This window comes from Chironomus tepperi, unplaced genomic scaffold, assembly GCF_022539635.2.
Source record: "Chironomus tepperi strain 1889 unplaced genomic scaffold, CSIRO-AGI_Ctep_v1 contig_137, whole genome shotgun sequence".
Classification (NCBI taxonomy): Eukaryota; Metazoa; Arthropoda; class Insecta; order Diptera; family Chironomidae; genus Chironomus; species Chironomus tepperi.
Window position 1 is genome coordinate 1,389,841 of NW_027226259.1, and position 22,246 is coordinate 1,412,086.

A 22,246-nucleotide genomic window follows, 5' to 3' on the forward strand; every position below is an offset into this window, starting at 1 on the left:
AACTTATACATAGAAAGCTACAACGATGACTATCTACGGCATGTGTATAGAAACAGAAGAAAAAAGTCTGTTAATTTGAAACTCAATGAAATACAAGCTTATACCGGCTGACAATACAAAAAATTGATTATTTTGACGAGAGTAATATTAAATTAAGCAGTTGCGATATGAATCACTGTCATTCTACATATTCAAATTAAATTTCAAATTCTTGTGAAATTTGCCTCAATGAAAATGGCGCCCAAAAAATTTTTTTTCTTAAAGAGCGCTCCGGGAGAGTGAGAGAGATAGATATATAGTGAGAGAGAGTTAGGTGCTTTTTTTCCATTCTATGATAAAACTCGATAAACGATTTTTTTCATTTTTTTGGGAAGCTTTCAAGCTGATTGAATTTTTTTATCAGCACAGCAATTGAACAATCAATTGCTAAACATTTATTTCTTCTTGTTCATTTGATTTTCTTCAATTTTTATAAATTTTATAATTTTTGGGGAGCGTTTCTGTTTGATAAGAAATTAATAAATGATTTATAATTTCTTCTTTTAAATACCGGAACATAAAAAATGTGTGTAAAAGAGAAGAAGAAAAAATTTTTGAGAGAGAATTTTACATTAGTGTGTGTAAAATTTATGTAAATAATTGTAATTGTATTTGTAAATGCTTCGGCACTTCTGATGACTAATCGGAAAAAAATCATAAATCTTCGAGTTAATTTTTAAATATTTTTTGAAATTATCAAAATTTGATTAATTTTTGACTATTAAAAATTAAAATTGACAATTTTCATCATGTTTAATGCCAAAAATTTCCATTCCAACATACAGCAATGTTATGAAGTCTCTAACCCACGAGAGTGTCGAATGTTACAAAAATTCTCTCAGTTCTCTCACGAAAAAATGAAATACATTTAGTGCCGACACGATGACGATCGGTTTTCTGAAACACAACTTATTCAAGTTAGAACCGCTTGACTATTCACACGCAATTTCGAGGCGTTCTTGAAAAAAAAAATATCACACAAGAAAAAAAAAAGTTTAACTACTTTTTTTTGGAAAAAGAAATAAAAAAGAAGAGAAATACAGAAAAAGTGAAGCTAATAGCGAATGGAGTGAATAACAGAAAGGAATAAAAAAGAGAATTAATTAAGAATTATTTCACAATAAATAATATTTCTTAACGTTGAATATTAAAAAGAAGGAGGAAAAAAACAAGTTTTTTTTTGTGTGTCGAAAGCGCCCAAAAAAAAAAAGTTTGAAGAATTTAAAGAGCATAAGAAATTCTCGGAAAAAGAAGAAAATAATAAAAAAAAAACAATTGATGAAGAATTTTTTAAAGTTGAAAAGAATTGATAAAGAGTGAACCGAAAAGATTTCAATTTCCAATTTTTTTGACTTTTTTCATACAGAACTCAAATGCCTAAAATTGCGACACATCATTTAAACGTGAGAAGTCGAGAGCAATTAAATGGATTTTTAATAAAAAATAAAAAATCAAATCAGTGTCTAAAGTCATTCGCGGTTTTAACAACCAACAGCATAAAGCATAAGTTACACATCGTTGTGACTAACAAGAAAATAAAAATTAATCAAAATATATTGTGTATGGTGAAGAAAAAACTTAAGTGAAAAAACTAATTTTTCTATTGATAAACAATTTTTTTTTTAATATTTAAAGAAAAGTGAAATTTTTTTTTAAAAAAAATAAATATTTACCTTCCTGGATAAAATCAGACGGTTGACATTAAAGTCTTATAATTGAAGGTATGTAAAGTCTCGATGATAACAGATTGTCAGATTCGACACCCTCGCAGAATTTAATATTTATCGCTAGAATTTAAGAGTTTTGTGATTAAGATCATGAATATTTACATTTTGTAGCAGCTTAACGTTCAGTTTTGAGACTTAGGAATTTTTGATGGTGAAATTAAATTTTTGAGCTAGTTTTGTGAATTAAAATTAAAATTGTCAAAAATCTTCAAAATATTTTAAATTTGAATTTTTTAGAATTAATTTTTAAAATTTTGAATTTCTTCAAAAATTTTTGAATTTTTTTCAAAATTTTGAATTTTTTTAAAAAAGATTATTTCTATGCTTATCATAGAATCCCCACAAAAATAATAGAATTATCAACACTTCCGCGTTAATTCACAACCCCATTCAATATTTAAGATTCTTTTCATGTGTACAATATGTTAAGCAGTTAGCAGATGTGCAAGAAGAAGATATTTTCTCCTTTCTTGCTTTTATTTATGCGAATCCACCCACACGCGACATCACATAAGAATTCCACTTGAGTGTGAGGCGCAAGTTTTATGAAGTTGATAGGACTGGAGGCTGAAGATGTCGTCCTAATACACCCACTTCTCTTCACTCGTTCCAATACAATATATTCAATAATTTAATAGCGGAAATGCTACGCAGATAAAAAAAATCAATTTTTTTCTCCTGTTTTGTTGAAATTTTTGTTTAAAACCCAAGAGAAACTTTTTGCGGTTCCAAAAAAGCCATCGATTTTAAGATACCGGTTAGTGAACACAATCAGTTTCATGTTAACAAATTTACTTTTTTTTTCATGAATTAAAGCTCCAATTCCATTTATTTCGCGCTCACTCGAAAAAAAGTGCCACAAAAGCAGAAAAAAAACTCAGTTTTCTATTTCAATTTTTTTCGTTCCTGTGGTGGAATGGTTTTTTTTTTGCAATTGTATTGTGGCGGTAACAAAATAATTGATGGTTCGACATTTTTCTCACCAGTGCCTAATTGAAGAAACAAACATTGTTGAATCATATAAAAATAATAATAATAATAATTCAGTTGAATGAAAGATGGCATCACGTATGTGGAAAATTGTCAATAATGATAATAATGTAGAGAGGCATTTTTCGAGCTGTGCAGCAATTCTAATCCAATTTGACACATATATAAATTCTCATGCAGAAGGAAAGCTTCAAGCTTATAAATTTTTACATTCCTTCGTGTATTAATGGTGTGACACAAATGGGGTAGAATGAGTACTTACTACTTGCTGTAAGTATGTCCCTATATGTAGAGCGACTACAAAGTAGACGAAATTACTTTATGGAATTCATGAGAAATTTTCAAGTTTTACAAGTTTTGAGACAAAAAAAAATCAGAAATTGTACCAAAAAATTACAAAAGTCCTCGTGTTATTGATCGAGGGACTTAAGCGCATTTTTGTCCCAGCGATCAGTAATTGATTAATAAGTCACTTCCAGAACTAAAACACAAGATCCAGTAAGATCCACTTCAATTCCAGAACTAAAACACAAGATCCAGTAAGATCCAGGTCACTTCTAGTCCTAAAAATCAAGATCCAGTAAGATCCAGGTCACTTCTAGACCTAAAAACCAAGATCCAGTAAGATCCAGGTCACTTTCAGAACTAAAACTCAAGATCCAGTAAGATCCAGTTCACTTCCAGATCTTAAAAACAAGATCCATATAAAACTTCATAACGGTCAAAAAAAATTTAAACATTGTTCAGTAAACACTGTTAAAACATCGACAAACATTGAAAAACACTGTAAAACAATGAAAAAACGTGTTGTTGTTTTTGTTGTTGTTGTATATGAAAATGAAAAACTGTTAATTATAGTATTTATGCGTTGATTTGAGACTTCTAAATGACCGATAACCCAATAACTTGATAGAACGAAGCTATTAAAACAAACCAGAGCTCTCTACGATGTCTAGTTTTCGAGATCTCGCGTTCCAGCCGAACGAACGAACGAACGAACGAACGAACAAAGTGCATTATTAAGCTACCTTTTTGAAAACAAGTTTCAAAAATGCGCTAAAAAAAAAAATCCATTCCAATTAATCAATTTCCTCGACCAGCTTTAATTAATTTTCCAATGGAATGTCAACTTTCTTATTTACCGTACCTACATAAAACGTAAATAATGACTGTCATGAAGCTCTCGAGAGAGATCATTCGTCCTGTAATCGAAGCGAAAATTGCTGTTTATCTCTAAACGTCCAAGTCCATATGTAAAGGCAGTCAACCATATACATCCACATAAAACATAATACAAAAGAGCGCACACAGATTATGAATGAATGAATGAATGAATTTAAAAAAAAAAGAATTTTTCTGCTTAGGCTTCGCTTTTTATTAAGTGCTCTCTTTATTACTTAATTTATGTCAATTCTGCGAGAAGAAGTAACACAATTTTGTATTGTGCGAAATTCAGTTTGCTCTTTCTAGCCACCTCACGATATTCAACTTAGCCTTTTTCAACTTGAATATCGTTGAGAAGAAAGAAATGAAAGAAAAAAAGAGAAAAAATTCCATTCGTTCCATTAGTGATTGCTTATTAAAAAGTATTTATTTATGTGAAAACTAGAGTAAATTCCCCGTTGAGATTGATTATATATTTCAAGTAAATCATAACAAAGATTGAACATCTATAAACAATATGCCAAATCTTTCTATAAATCAAAACTATATAACAATCCAACTATGTATGATTACGGACCAAGAGCTCCATTGCAAAGTTATGTGAACAGTTTTTCGTCATAGCTCTGTTGTCGTGGAAGCCAAGGCAATGTCTCGACACATTCTCTCTCTTACTCACAGCTCACTTTTATGTAGATGTATATGAATAAAAAAATATAAATAATATTGTATATAGTGATGTGGAATCACTGAATAAAAAAGAGAAAGGCGCAATCAACATTTTTTTTGCACAGAAAGAAATGAAAGAAAAAAAAAATATTCGAGAGACCGGTTTGCGGCATGGCATGCATGCATGGTGAGAATGTGAACCGGCTTTTGATATCTTTTCTCAGCTTTAAAGCTTTACAATGTTTTTTGTTATTGTTGCTGTTGTTGCTGTAATGTATATTATTTTTTTTTTGTTTGTGGTGTTCACAAAAATATAGCAGCGATCATGATGATGATGATGATGATGGAAAAAATTTCTTTTGCGGGTTCAATAACATGAAAATAAATTCTTTCGATTATTCTTGCTTGTGTTCTTGTTATTCCTTTTCGTCCACTTTGATGTGAAGCAAGAAGATAGTTTTTTTGGCAAGTATTCTTATCCTCCTTCCCATCGTTATTACTGAGCATTAGAATAAAAAAAATGGAATTAAGTAGAATTTTGATTGATTTTGTTGAGTCAGTAGCGCCAAAAATTCCAAAGTCTTCCAAGAAACCCGCTGAAAAATAGACTTGATCGATGAACATTTGTTACAAGCAATTTTTGAGGAGGTCCATTCAGCCTATTATACTCTCTACAATAATAATTTATGTACAGTTGGTTTTACATATGCTTAAATTCAAACCAGTTTCTCTCTCATTTTTTATTCCATTATTTTTATTCGCAATTGATCACAATCTTACCGGAGGTCCAGCATGAATTGCCAAATGCCAGTACACCGTTTGAAATGAAATGTTGTTCGCGAAAAATGAGGGGTGCGAACTGGCTGGGTATACATGCCAGGTCATATGCTAAAAATAAATTAAATTAACTAATTCGCTGAATTATTTTTTCACGATGGGAAATTCCAAGATAGTACGACTTGCTGTAGCTACTTATCATGATATAAAAACCACACACCGAATGTTTATCAACTAAAATTGCTTTCAATTGGTGGATGTTTGGGAATCCCAAGTGTTCATATTTCACAGAACAGACCAAAATTCGCTGTAAATTTGCAGCACCACAGCAACTTCTTTACTTATTTCCGACCGTACAACATATAGTTAACAACAACAGTAATAAACGACAAAAAGAAGGAAAGAACCGCATTAATTAAACTTGAAATAATTTTTTTTCTGCTCGTCTTATCTTGCAACTGCCGAACTGTTTGCTGCTGCTATTTGTGCACATTGAAAAGAATTTCTTATTATTATATTTCTTTCGTAAATAATAGAATTGGAATGTTGAATTACAAGAATTTTTTTTCTCTTCATTCCAGGTTTTTCTGCTAGAAAGGAGAATAAAGAAGCAAATTTTTTTTGTTACTTGCGATAATAAGAAGTTAAAGAAGTAAAGAAGAAGGAAGAAAAATTGATTGTGATACTGAAAAATTGTGATAGTTTTTTTAATTATTTTTTAATACACAAAACATTTTTTGTCTAATTTTTTGCTTCAAAAAAACTATAAAATTTAATAATATAAAATATAAACGATACCAGTGGAAGTGGACATAAAATTTGCATAATTAAAATAAATTAAAGAATTAAATAAGTGAGCTAATAAATTTGCGATGCCTGTAAAATCAGCCGACACAATGTTGAGTTCACATTTTGAGAGTATACAGTGGTACGAGACCTCAAATCTCGATGAATTCTTTGACATGAATTTACTTGGCATGGAACCATCTGAAGCATTATTCCCAAATTTTGATGAATATGATAGTGGAAATATGGATTTAAATGACCTCATAACAGCACCATCATCGCCAACATCCAAATATCAAATTAGACATCATGATTGTATGTGGTCAGGTACATGTGTCGATAAATCACATCCGAGTAAGAAAAAAGGATTGAGTCTATGTACAGCACAGTTAATGCAATCAGATAAAGCAGCAATGGAATCCACTGCTGCTGTTAAGGTTGAATCACAGAAGACAATTATGACACCGTCTAATATAATGAGGACAATTATGTGTAAAAATAGTAGTAGTAGTAATAATAACAATAATAATAATAATAATAATAGTAATGCAAAATTATCATCAAATGGACGTTCATTGCTTATCAATAATAATAACATTAATAGAATCAACACAAATACAGCAGCACTTACGCAAAAAAGTCAAAACACATCAAATAAATATATAGACAGCAATAGTTGTAAACAAGAATTTGATTCAATAATGAATGCATCAATTGTAAATCTACGGCCGGATACACCATTAAGTTTGGGTGATGATGTGCCAGATCTTAAACATAATATTGACTTAACACCATGTCCCAGTAGCAATCGTATGAAGTTTAATGATCCAAATTCAATAAAAATTATTAATGCATTAGCTGAACATTTAGAAGAGACATCAAATAGCCTCAACGATCCAATTAATCCATTCATGTCTAGTTTTCGTAATAATAAGGGATCATCACCGACTGATCTCAATGATATTCTTACCGATATTACACTTTTATCAGATTATGAAGATATGAATGATGACTCAAGTATAATTGATATGGATGATGATGATCAGATGGATGAACATGATTACAAGAGTAAAATCTTTGCTCACAATCTTATGTCACAAGCTTCAACATCCTCAATATCATCAACATCATCACAACGAACGACAGTAAATTATGAATTTATCAGTGATCACAGCTACACGAGACCGAAAGGAAGTCGCTATGATCCAATTGCACTTGGCGTTCAAACTCCATCCGATTCAGGTGAGTTCATCACTTACTTATTACTCTGTTTTTTTATTTTTATTGAGGGAAATTAATTTACCATGATATGACGTGTATTTGTGTGTGCATTATTATGGATGATGGTAGCTCGGATGCACAAGAACTTTATGTGCACTCGTAAAAAAGATATTGAAGGAAGAAAAAAAAATTGTTCCAATTCAATTAAATTATAATTAAAAATTTCCCGTCTCATGTTTATGTATCTGCAATAACTTTATACTTTTTTTATTCTGTAACGGTTGTTAAACTTTGCAGACATTAAGAATTGCATTTTAATTTATTAATTTGAGAAGAATACTATAAGATTGCATTAGTCATGAATAGTTCAGGGAAATTCCACTTATTGATGCAAATTCTATGGAAATCAACTTGAATGATAAGCTAAGTGCACTTGAGAATCAATTTGTAATTTCTGCTTTTCAATTAAAAAGACTTCCCAAAAAAAGAGTATTAATTTTCGCATCATTTTTCGCATCAGTGAAGCAAAGCAAATTAAAATCCATTCCTAAAATCCATTTTCTAAGTAGAAATATCAATTAATGGTAAAGACTACTTTTTTTTGCAAATCATCATAACAGAACTGAGTACCCAAAAAAGTAAATTTTGAAAGTGTTTCTCAATAAAGTCATAAAAATGAACTTCTCTTCCGTTTATTACTTTAATACATGATGAAGAATTTTATATATGACATAAAAAAAAAATAAATGAATCATAATTGAGGGAAGAAGAGCCAACAAACATGCCATGAAAGGAAAATGAGAAACAAACTTTAAAAACCCATGAAAGAATTATTGCATTGAGCATTTATGCACGACGACGGTCATCATAAGGCATATAAAATGTAAAGAAGAAAATTGAAAGATCATCGGTCTGATGATTCTTTCATCATCTTCTCCTTCCTTACTTCCACTTCCAATTTAATGATTACGTTCTTTTTTATGTAATTCATGAGGTAGTCGGGGCAGAAGCCAGAAATTTTGAAATTATTCATTTCATTGCATATTTTTTTCATCCATGATACTTGTTATGATTTTAACTGATGTGAATCGGAAACTGAAAACGATAACGACGCTTACTACGCTAATTGGTTCTCATTATTGTTATTATACATGCTTTTATTTTTATACTCTCGTTCTCGCTCTCTCTACATACGCCATAAAAATCATTTAGCTAAAATACCTATCTGTAGTACGTAAGCGAGTTCAAGTTATTCAAGTAGGAAAAGACACACTCCAACATAAATGTAGAGCATATCTCTGATTTAATTGGAAATTCTCAACACATATAAGGTGAAGATGGTAATTTCTTATTCAGTCATTAACAAGACTAGTCTACCACACCCAACCATCCATAAATAATCATCCAAACTGTCAATAAATCAGCTTTTCAATATTGCCATTTAAAGCCCACTTCAGTAGAGCGAAGACAACAGCAAAAACTATAAAATTATGAATCATAAAAAGTTCTACTGTTACAAAAATATAATTGTACGCCGGTCGTCGCCGGTATTTAAAACAATTTGTATATTGTGCCATGTGGATGCGCGTAGACTGAGCAATATTAAAAGAAAAGAGCCATTTCCCCATGATGTGGCAGAATTTTCTACATCCATGTGACGTCACATAATACATATCGAATTTTTAGGCGCGGTTGTTGGCACCGACAAGATTTTTCTCTCTTTTAGCCATGCTAGCTAGAGAAAGGAAACCGAATTTCGTAGCATATGGAATGAAATTTTTTCTTAATACATGCTATAGAGCTTTATAGCTCTAGCGTGAGCGTAGAGCACAAAAAAAATCTATCGAGTAGTGTCAAGTGCGCAGACGCAGAGCAGCACACACAAAAAAAAATCTACAAACCTACGTCAACAATTTCACGAGCCGGGCTAGTGGAATCTGAACGACGACGATGATAATTTTGTTCTCTCTCACTCAGGCATGTATAGGAGTATTTTTCGTTGTTGTTGGGAAGATTATAAATGGGAATTGAACTTTCATTTCGGGAGGAGGAAGAATGGGATGGGGGGCATGTGTTTGCGGAAGGGCATGAGTGAGATGGAGACATTTAAGGTTTTTGGCGCGAAAAACGTAGTACACACAAATATGTATTGTGAATGTGATGGCTTTCGCATGCTCTCTTACTCACTTTGCACATCCTGTCTGTGTGAGTAGAATTTGAACATAAGTTCAGGGCGCGACTATGGATTCAATTTTTTTTAATGTTCTTAATTGGCTCTTTAAATTTAATTCTCATTTCTGTTTGAGTTTTTTTTGGCAAATTTGATTGCTATTATTTTAATTTTTTTGATTAAGTTGATGGTGCTCAATAATGATGATGATGGTTCTGGTTAATTAAATTAGACATTACATTATGTTAGTCTATGTTTAAAGCTATTTGGGTATTAAAAGTTGAATGAACATTAATCAAATTTATTGAAACGCATTAAGTAGTCAGCTAGTCTGTAGAATGAAATCACTCACTGTAGATTGCACTTTAATAAATTATACCGCGCCACAAATGTGTCCTCTCGGGAATCGTCCAAGAGAAATTATAAAAGGTTTGAATTTTCGAGGCGTAAAGGTGGTTCAATAACGATGAATATTTTAATTGAAAATGCAAAAAAGAACAATGTGTGCGCGAGGCCTGTAGGCTGTTAATGAAGAATGAAAAATCGGAAGAGATATGTGGGCGAGTATATATAATAATTCCATTGCTGTATCGAATAGCAGTAACATTTAATATTCCCCATTGTTCTTTTTGTTTGCCTCCTGACATGTGCCACTTTTTCTTCATATTAACAACATTTATAGCCACACACACACACACATTCGATGGCACAGCAATAAAGTGAGAGTTTCATGCAATTATTTTCAACCCATTTCATGTCTAGTTTCCGATTCATATTAATCTTATTCGCTCTCACAGGCCACAAATTAGACCTGAGCTGTTTATATTATGTGAAATGTTTATGATGACATGTAAATTACGACAAAATGGATTTTAAATTGAATTCTTACATCAAATTTTAAGGGAATGGCAAGAATTGTTAATTAACATGATTTTATTTGGAGGGAAAAATTTTGTGGGTGTGAGACTAGCTCCAAGTATTTGGGTATTTCTTCCATATGTTACTACCTGGAAACGTAGAATTATAAATTCAAGAATTTATTGTCATCAACGATCTTTATTGTCCACCTGATGCCATATTGGAATCCAAATACTGCGAATATCAATTCGGAAAATACCAAATAAGAAGTCACTCGAGCTTTATTCGTTTTCATATTTTGGTCTGTTCTCATCGTCATATTTAAGATAAATCTCCACACGACGAGATGAACAGAAATAATAATAAAAATATTGTTCCAGACAGAAACAAATACAAGCTCACAATCAGAATAAAATAGACAAAAAAAAGAGAATTTAAAGCACAAAGAAATATCAGCATCCATGTCCATTAATGGTGAATATCATTTTTCCCAATGTGAATCAACCGACATTGTCTCACATCACCAGAATTGGAATATGTGTGACTCTGAATAGAACTTCTGCCCATTCAATTAGCATTCTATATGGTCACACAGTAAATATTTACATATACATGAGGCTCATACATACAAATTTATGTATGTTGAAATAATAATATGAAAAAATATTAATTCCGCGTTGATTTTAGCGCGCCGAAAAAAACGAGCGTCGTTGTACGACCTTGAACTCCTCTCTTCCCTTTTTTCTCTTCTCATTGTTGCCGAAAATAAAAAAAAAATACAATATTTATGTATATATACAAACGATTCTATGAGAACTCGAGATACCGAGTTCCAAATAATCATCATAAAGGGCTCGAACATACTTCTTATTCCGCACGAGAAGATGAAATTCGACTAAGAAGAAGTACTTTAATGATGAATGATGATGGCAAAATGCGTAGTAGAAATACTTTACAAATACAATCCAATATTTTAATGTAATGCGTCACTGTCTTTGTTCGCAGTCTGACAATTTTTTTTTATTTTTATTTTTGTCAACTACTGTGTATATCCAAAAAATATTCAAATCGATAAAATCCGTTGTTCTGGAATTTTTTTTGACTTATCAATGTTAATGCTCCTCTGCTCTAGTTCCTCACATACTCATGAACACTCATCTGATTCATAAAAGGGTCAGAAAAATAAAAGGGAAGTTTCTCATTTAAAATTTTTCACAAACATCTTCATTAATGTCTGTGAATGTGGATGAATAACCTTGTATACTACATCTAAATAGTGAGCCAGACAACTGTCTACCCATCCCACAGTACAGAACGAAAAAATATGGATAGATTTTCGCTTGTGCAAAATGACAAAGGAGTAACTTTCCTCTGCTGCAGAGCTCCCATTCTCCTACCATAATGCTGTAAGTTCTTATGTATTAGAAAAATAACTTTTTCCTTCCTTAATGTTGCGCACGATGTCGGCGACTATCAGATTTTATTTTCGTGCAATTTATCATCAGTGAATTATTTTTTGAGTAGGAACAGATCTCTGCTTTATTATTAAATTGGCCTCGATAAATTCAAATTTTAAACAATCGTTAAATTCTTTAACAGAACATTTAAAATCATTTCGCAAAAATCAGGTCAAAAATTAACAGCCGTCATACGCCTACGATAGCATTTTTCACACAATCTTTTTCTTCATTTTTTTTTCGACTTTCCTACAATCTAATCTTAAAGTCCACAGTTCGCAGTATCATTTTACGTAGATTTCTCATCCAAGCTTTTTATATAATAGCAAATGCTCAATTCCTTACTCGAAGATGAAAATGAGAAGATGAGAAGCAAGAAAAAAAACTTCAGCATCATCACGAAGTGATGAGAAAACGAAGCGCAGCACAGTACAGAAGAAGAAAAAAAAAGTTTGTTGTTGCTAAGGGGAGATAAAATAAAAGTTTTTTTTTTCTTTTCTTATTGCAAAGGCAGCGTGAGGTTAGTTAGACGTGCCATAGTGTGAGAATGAAGAAATTTTGTTGTTTTTTCGCTCAGAATATATAAAACGAAAGGAATTCCAATGTTATGTATACACATGAAAAGTCTTTCTTTTTTTATTCGGAAATTCATTGGAAAAAGGGGTGAGATTTTTGGGGGGGTTAAGCGATGGGGGCTACATAATGTTTTTGGGGGTGGTTGGAAAGTGAGTGAGAGAGAGAAAGCAGCATTAATGCCATGCTGGCGTAGAACAAAATTGAGAATGTAAAAGGAAAGAAGGAAAAAATCGATAAAAAAGCAAACACAGACAACATTTTTTTGCTCATTTTTTTGTTCCTTCTGTGAGCACCGCACACAATGCGGAATGGTCTTTTTTTTAATAAAATTATGCCTGCTTTTGTATTCCATACGTGTCATCCCGCCATCGAAATTATTATAGATTTTTCCATTCCTTCCCTGTCCTTAAAATTCGCTACTTTTCAACTTTCTTTCCCTTATTTCATTATTTCATAAAAATGATATAAAATATTTTACGATTTAACCGTAAATGAAATCTACATCATATAATAGTATATCAGCATAGTATAATGCACTATATGTGCAATATGTGAAATACATAAATACTGAAAAATGAGCATAGGAAGAGAGAAATATTTATGAGAGAATTTGCAGTATAAATTTTCTTTTTATTTGTACATTCATCTACTGAGTAGGAGGTGGAGGTAGATGGTACATTGACTAGACATAGATGTACATATAAGTGTACATAAAACTGTGCAAAATGAACAATTCTCTAGGGGAGAGACTAGAAACAATAACAATAAAAGTTGGAACTGAAACAAATTTTAAAGGAAACGCTTTTAATGCAAAAAAATTGCAAAAGATGACGAACATTTCAATTCATACGTACTACAACAAATTGCATAATCAAGGGCTCTTCAAATTTATTTAGAGTTGATTCTTTCTCAAAATAAACAATAGACATAAAAATACTGTCGTCGTCATAAAATATATATGTAGAGGGGTTAGAGGTGACAGTTAGGGGTGATACAGTGAACTTTTATTACCATATAGTTTTTATTAAATTTTTAATCAAATTAGTAGGGTTCGGCCAAGCGTTTCCTGCATTGCAGCCCAGCACTTTTGGGCAGTAACTAGAAATTAGAGACTGAACTTGAATCATCTAGAATTCGCACTAACTGAATCGCATGCTGTGGAATTCAAACTGAAACAAAATCTTATAAACAAATAATTCCCTTACGAAAATTTCCGGGAATCGGAGAACAGACGACTGTTTGCAAAAAAAAGAGCTGTTACATCATCATTGTATTTATGAATACATCAATGTATACACATGTGTTGTTTAGTGAATAATTTTTTTTCTTCTTCTTTTTTTTTCATCCATTCATTCATTTATTTTTTAAAGTCGCCAGTTTTCTTTTCAATCTACAAACATAGAAGTAACGTCAATGGCGCAGATTTCATTCAGTAATTCCGAGAACTTTAACTCTTTTGTATAGAGTGAGAGAGAGGAAAAACAAAGTAATGGCATTGAATTTCATGTTATGTTTTAATAGGAAGTGATAGGCAAAGGAAATAGGGTCACAATATGTGGCAACATTAATACTCAGTTAGTCGACAATACTGTTAGAAATGAATGTAATTAATGAGATTTTCACGAGTCTGTTTTATCAGAAGATAATAAAAAATAATTTCATACTGTGTTGTATTTCAAGGCCATTGATATTGCGACTTAGAAAAGTAATTCAGAATGTATGATAAGGCAAGTTCATTGTTAGTAGGGCAGTAGATTATTTACGTCTTATATATTATTCTTTTTTTTTCTATGTAATTTGAGGCCGAATTGAACCTTAAAAAAATCATGAACATCCTCCATTCATCAAAAAAAAAATTTTTTGTTCTCTATTATTCATGCCTATATAGGCTTGCCACGAATTCACAAAAGTATTTTTTCCGTATCATTAATGTCATATGCGTGTATTTTATCAACCAAAAAGGTGATGATGTGTTTCCAATTTTGAACAATTGATTAAATAAAATACACGAATTCCATATATCACATCTTAATTGCTAGTCGTAAGAAGACAAAGTACAAACTTGTCAAAATTCTATATGTTTGACTCTACTGACACAATTTCAGTAGACTCTGCAGATAACTAATTCGCTTGTAATATGAACTGCGCCATTTGATAGAAATTTAAATAGTAACAAAGTAACTGTCAAAAACTAAGAGTGCAAGTTAGTCTGTTTATTGATGTATCGAGAATTTTAAAGTGATATTGGGGTCACATGAATTGTAAATATTTACTCACGAAACATACGTGAATCTTCCGAATGATAATTAGAAAATATTAAATTTGATGTAAAATTGTATCGATGTGTAGCATACAAGCATATCTTGTTTGTTTTGATTTTTGACACTAATTGGAGGGAAAGTATCTAATTTAGTCAAATGGAAATGTCACATGCCCTTCTCTTACATGAGCATAAGCCCCCATTCAATGCAATTCAAAACTTTTTCCATCAATGTCCTTTCTCTTTTTTCCATGGCCATAATATGAAAAGTTCAGTAGCATTAGTTCTAATGTACATAATATTGCCGAAAATATAACTATGTATACATATCGAATGATATATACATATGTACGAGTGAGATGGAAATAAAGTCCAAATACATATTTAATTTTATAGCCGAGACGCGCATACAATTGCACGAACAAGAAGTAAAATCATGCTCAGCATCGTCGTGTTACTGCGATGAACAGAAAAAAAAAATCTTCAGCTCACTCACTCACCCATTCGTACACTTGTGTGTGCCCCGAAAAAAAAAAGACGGAATAAAAATTTTCCGCATAGCAACAGCGAAAGAAGACGAACAAAAATATTGAAGAGAACGAATTATGTGTACGAAGAGAAAAAAAAACCGGCAGAAAAAAAACTCACATGAATTTTATGTGAATGAAATATTTAAAGAGAAAAAGAAGAAGAAATAATGTACGGCGGCGATTCTACTTAAGAAATCTTTTCTTCTGTTTTCTTCTTCTTTTTCGTGTTTCTTTCTTTTTTTTGTGAATGCTGCAACGGCTATTTAAACTTGTACAATACTTTATGATACTGCTGCTTATCGTTTGCCTTTATAGTAGCTATGACTCTCGCTGTATTAGTGAGACATCCAAAGAAAAAAAAAGATTAAGAGTCAATTATTGAAATTTTTGATTCCCATCCAAAACGTCCGATGCTTTGTTCAATTAGCAATGTTGTTGTCATTAAGAACTTCTTTCTTTATGCTTCATTTTATGAAATGGATTATTATCGGATTATCATTAAGGGAACTTCTATTGCAAAAAAAAACTAAAATTTGGAAGTATATAAGTACAATAGTTCCCTCCTGTGAATGAATAGGGTGCAAGTGAATGAGTTTCCATGCGAAATCAGCAAAAAGAATGTCGGCATTAAATAATTTTTTTTTGCATATTCATGTTACATAAACTTCCCAGAACCGCGAAACGATCGTTATTCTGATTCTTTTGCTTCCCATTCGTTTTGTTGTGTTTTGAAAGATTCGCAGAAAAACAAGAAGACTAGTCACTGACTCATTCAATTAAGAATGTTTTGAGAATTATGAGAATTTCCTCTCATGCAAGCGACTTGTTTAGTGACTTTAGTATGGAACCAACTGAATGTTGGGAAATGAAAAAAAAGTAACAAAAATTTTTATGTCACATGACATTCTTTTTTATGACGAAAAGAAGAGATGCTGCGGATATTTAAGGTTTATATGTAGAAACTAAATACAAGAGGGGGACAAAAAATATTGATTTATCTAGTTCAGCTGTCAGACATCATTTTCTATTCCATTCACTTCACAATGACTGCACTGATGAGGTAAATCAATAGCGTAAAATACTTTAATAGGATACGTATTGAGGCAATATGATGTCAATGCACTTTTTGCCGTCCACAAAGTAGAAGAAAAATGTGAGGAAAACATAAAATGGAATTAGAAGTAGAACCACACATTTGTTTGCTGTAAATTTTGTACATCCAAAAAAAGAAATCCCATAAATTTCCGATATGCTTAAGTCAAATGTTTTATTTATGAGCACCAAAAAATCCTATTCCGGTTACAGAAGAATCGAATTAGTGATTCAGGAATCGTAACTAATTTTCTATTTGTGTAAAAAATCCCTCAGATATAGATTAGATATGATGACAATATGTGTGTAATTTTTATGGGCTACTTTCCCTTCCTTTCTTCTTACACTTTCTTTCACATTGTACATCTTCTACTTCCTTTATCTATGGCGTCAACATGGTAGGAAATCGGTCACGCCAATTGCCTTTATTTTCAAGGCTAATAAAAATCAAACCTTAAAACTTTCTAACTGTATCAATTGACTGTTAATTTATGTCTCTTGGATAAATTATGTAATGTCTCTTGACAATAATTTATCATCAATTCTCATGCGGAATTCCAAATGCGATGAGTGGGAAATTGCAATAAACTGACAACGCATTTGGCCGCACATCCAACGTACAATTCATCGACCTCGAAAATTTGTTTAAAACACAGCGGCTATCCATCAATAATGAAAAACTCGCGGAAATATTTGCAAAAAATTTCCACCTTAGAAGATTTATTTCCATCCAAGCAAGAGAAAAAAACTTCAAACAAGCGCCAATATTTATCGCAAAAACACGCTCTGATCTCTAAAGTAATTTCCAATGCGATTCATGTCAAGGACCAAACATGCATAAATTTTATTTTCTTCACTTGTGAAAATGAGAAAAGAAAAGAAAAAAGAGAAAAATATTTTCAAGGGGGAAATTAAGAATTCTTCTTGGTTGTTCCGCGCTTGTAACTAAAGAGCGAAGAATTGCATCATCGTACATAGAACTTAGGTGTTATCTAAAAATAAAATGAACATACATATACACACGCGCGTGCATACACAAAATTTCTCCTCCTATTTCATTTCCAACATACTAATTGTTACTCATTCGCATTTTTTTCTATCTATTTTTACAGAAGAGGAAATTGATGTAGAGACGATCATCGAAAAGAATCTTCCAACAAATCCCAGTGCTCGTGATCGTCGTGCATTACAGACGACAGTTGCTCATAAAATAGCAAGAAGCAAACATGCAGCAAATCAAAGACGACGTGTTTCAGATGATGACTCAATATCGTCATCAACATCGACATTATCAAGTAAGGGATCAACGCCAATTAAATATGGATCATCAACACCTCAACGTTATGTAAGTAGTCATATGATAACATCAGGTCATAGCATATCGAGAAAACGTCAAGCACCAGGACATAGTAAGGATAACAATAATAATGTCCATGATAATCAAAAGAGATATCGTACTGGATATAATAAGAAGCAAAAGTTGAATAATAGAAATAAGCAAATAGACCAAGAAGAAATGGAAACAATTGAAAAGCGTAACCTTCATAACAATATGGAACGTCAACGTCGTATTGGCCTCAAGAATCTCTTCGAACAGTTAAAATGTCATATACCAGCATTGAAAGATAAAGAGCGTGCACCAAAAGTAAATATATTGCGTGAGGCGGCCACATACTGTACCAAATTGAGACGTGATGAGGACACATATGCTGAATTATTAAAGAAGCATAATCGCTTATTGACACGTGTGAGAAATTTAAAAGCATCGATAGCGGCACAACAGAGACGACATTACTAAACTATTACTGCTTAAAAAAATAGAAAATACCTTACTAACTACCTAAATATTATTATTGATAGTAATTGCATGCATTCATTCAATTTATTAAGTATACAACTGATGATGACGAAAAAATAAATCAAGAATTGATTTCGGTACACACATACACACACAAAATAATAATTATATATATGTGGGTAATTTTTTTTTTATTTTTCGTTTTAAAACAACTGAAAAACCAGAAAAAAACTTTTTTTTATTATTATTTGATAACCGATAAGTGTGAAATTATGCGGGTAGTAAAAAAGCATGAAATGTCTTTTTTATGAAAAAATCCAAAAATTTCGTTATAACAAACAAAAAAAAAATAAATAAAAAATCTATGGAAGACTACTTAAAAAGGAAGTTTCTAAAAGAATGGAAAATATTTACTACTAAGTAGTAATCCATATCAGACATGAGTGTACATTTGTGATGGATATTTATTTTTAATGTAAGGCGAACAGAGAAAAATTTAACTGAATAGGATACTAAATTTCTTTTAGGGGATTGATTTTTTAATGCAAAAAAAAAAGAATTTTGTGTCACTAAAAAAATTGACTTTATTTTAATATTAATGCTGATATGTTTATGTTGTGGATAATGATAATCCAACAGCATACTCATTGAGACTCACAAGTGTACAGTCATTTTGTTTTTCTTTTTAATTAACTTTACCTTTTTTTTAAATGTACAGCATACAAACTTTTTCTAATTTCCCAATTTAATTTTGTAAATTTAGTAATTTAGGGAAGTGAGAATTGGCTTGAAAAATTTTTGGAAAAAATTAAAAAATTTGAGAATCAAGGAAGAAGAAGTTAAAAATTTGAAAAATCTCGAATGAAGCAAAGAAAGAAAAAAATTAAATTTAAAAACTGTTTTAATTTGAATGCACAGTAAATAGCAAATAATTGAAACACACAGAGATCTCGACTTATTGTTTAAGGACATTTTTTTTATATTAATTAATTTTACTAATTTAACTTTGCATCTCTTTTTATCGAAACCGGATGGATAAGATGTAGTGTGGATGAAAGTAATAATGCATATATATAAATATATTAAAAAATTGATAATTGATATAAGAAGATATAAAGGAATATATTTTTTCATTACTTTACTATTAAATATATATACAGATATACATATATGAGCTAAGGAAGCTTTATATCATAAGGACATAGCTGCTAAAGATTTTTTTTTTGAGAGAAAACTAGTTTTTTATTAGAGCGGTAAAGAATTAATATTTGCTATAAAAATATCTATAATGTTCCCATGTAATCAGCTAGTAGACAATGGGAGCATGTCGCAAAAATCAATGCTTTACATACTAAAAATGATGAATTCATTATAATACAATTTGAACTAAACAAAATTCTTGTACATATTTTAATAACAATTCTTAATAAACAACAAAAAAACATAAAATGAGGATTTAGGTGGATTTTTTTTTGGATTAGATATGTAAATCAAAAAAATTGATGATTTAGACTTGATAATAACTTGACTTTTGTTTGTAAAAATGGGGAGAGAATGAATTCTTTTTATTATTAACATAGTTCTACGTTTTACAGAGTTGGACATTTGTTATTGGGGGAATTTAGATGCTGAATTATAGACTAGCGTGAAATAGTTAAGCATTCTGACTTCAAATGACTAATCGAACGCCTTAAGATCTTTGAGAGGAATTGAATGATTTTTCATTATGACCCCACCAAAATCTACAGTTATGAATCCTAAATTTGGGATATACTCTCTAAAAAAGTATTGTTCAGGATAGACATTGATAAAATTTAAAATTTAATTCCATAGACTTCATCTGAAATTTCAATCAAATCCTCTCATTTGTCCATATTTCAGCATCTTAAATTCCAGCAATTGACCAACTCTAGACGTAAATTTTATTAGAATTGTAAGAAAATTCATGATGCGCTTTTAGCTTTTAGATAGTCCCGACAATGTTTTTATTATTATTATTTCTTTTTAATATACATTAAAATTGAATATATTTCTTTGTTATGACTACACATATAGACCTATTTACAGCAATTTTGATTTATTATTTCAAAAAAAAAAAGTGAAAAATTGATTTCTTGCTGTATAATATTTATAATCGAGAATGGAATTGGAAATTGGACTGGTCCATGAGCAATTCATCTTCTCGGTCTATTTCTACTCTTTCCTATTCCTTCACACCATGCTAGAGAGCGAGATAATTTCGAGGCTTATACAACGACAATGCATATATAATAGAGAATATGTGTAACATTTTATAGGAATAAATTAAATTAAAATTTAATTTCTATTGACTATGACCTCATACCACTTAAAACATATATAAAAAAAAAAATAAATTTTATTTCCTTTACTTTTAGTAAATACAAAACAATGCGCTTGTAATTGATTAAGACAAAATTAATTTTAGAAAATTAAATTAAGGAAATATTTCGCTCTCTATTAAAAGTGGATTGTTGAAGATAATCTGAAGATTTTGAATAATTTTTTGGGGATGAGAGGTGCTTAAGGATTAGTTAAAAGTTCTAGTGTTAGAAATTAGTGAATAAAACAAATTCAAATAGACTTCATGCTACTCAAAATCTCATTCAAAATTGACTCTACCTCTTAGATTATACACACATACATTGAACTATAGTACTAAATTATATATTATATAGAAATTATGAAGTACCAAACAGACTTGAAAGTGCTGGAACTTTTAATTAATTGTAAACATTTTCTACATCCACAAATAATTTAAATTCTCTTCAAACTTACCTCCTTTGTTTGTACATAAAAAACATTTCATTTTGTACAATTTTTTCATCATTTTTTTTTTTTTATTTCTTTCTCTATGATTAATAATACTTCTTTTCTACTCTCATAGATTTTTATAAGAGATGATGTATAATAGAATGATATTTGCATTAAAAATATATCATAACATGGTGTTAACCTGGTTAAATAATATATAGTACGTCAGCAATTGCTTACGCGAGTTCGTTTATTTCTATAACAAAAAAAAAAGAATATAAAAGTAAATTGAATATATTCCTCAGTTAGTATGACAAAAGCAGACATTTAGCGCATTTTTGCATCACTTATGATTATAAATATATGTGCAGTTTGTCGAAAATTGCGTGTTTTTTTTTGAAAAATTTTAAAAATTTTATAATTAAGTTTTTTGAATTCAAATTTATATAATTGCTTAAGTAAAAAATTTAATAAAAAAAAATTAAAAATGTTAAAAATTTGTAAAATACTTTTTGGCAGCATTTAACTAAGCAAAAATGCGCTGCAATTTCTAACAATACATTTTCTTCTCTATTTAAATTGAAAAAAATATTTTTTAATTCTATCACTAATTTCCGAAGAAAAAAAAATCTACATATAAAATACATGTGCCAACGAAATGTGTAAATAGTCGATTTATATTGTGTATATTATTATTTTTTTATATGTTATAACAATCATACATATTGTGCTTTCTGCAGAATAATATAAACCTTTTTGTGAATGAATTGAAAAAAAAATCCAAATTTTTATACACAGATTTTTATATACATTTTATATTTTTAATGTTTTTTTTATTTCAACTTTTTTTTGTTGGTTGTTAATTAATTTTTTTTTTTAATTTTGGAATTTCTTAAATTGAAATTTTTTAAAAATTCTTCCAAATGTTGTTTCATAAAAAGCAAATAGAAAATGGTGATTGCTTCCAAATTTCATAATGTACACATTTCAAATTTTTCTGAGAAAAAGTTTATTACTTTTTGTCATGGTGGTCAGCTGGATTCGGCTGTGTGGTCGTGCAATGAGATCAAGCACATGCAGTCGAATTCGGTATTATCTACCAAGTTTTTTGTTAGAGAAGAAAACAGAAATAAGAGTTGTACTAGATTGATTATAAATATATGAGAATCTAGAAGAAAATAGATTAACTTCAAAGAATCTAGTACTGAGTTTAGCTATGCTACAAAATGACTAGATCATCAGAGTCAAGTACTAAGTTAAGATTCTATTACAATATGTCTAGATCATACACAAATTAAGTACTAGATTCAGAAATCTACCACAATAAGACTAGATTCTCAACATCCAGTACAACTCGGTCATC

The 22,246-nt window shown here is 30.5% G+C and overlaps 1 protein-coding gene across 1 annotated transcript; it reads left to right on the plus strand.

Moving 5' to 3' along the window:
- Positions 1–967: 967 nt before the first annotated feature.
- Positions 968–19,558, plus strand: Myc. The gene is made up of 3 exons (XM_070636915.1): positions 968–1,760; positions 5,945–7,391; positions 17,426–19,558. The coding sequence occupies exons 2-3, from the start codon at positions 6,236–6,238 to the stop codon at positions 18,109–18,111; spliced, it is 1,842 nt and encodes a 613-aa protein (XP_070493016.1). The 5' UTR covers positions 968–1,760; positions 5,945–6,235; the 3' UTR covers positions 18,112–19,558.
- The last annotated feature ends 2,688 nt before the right edge of the window (positions 19,559–22,246 follow it).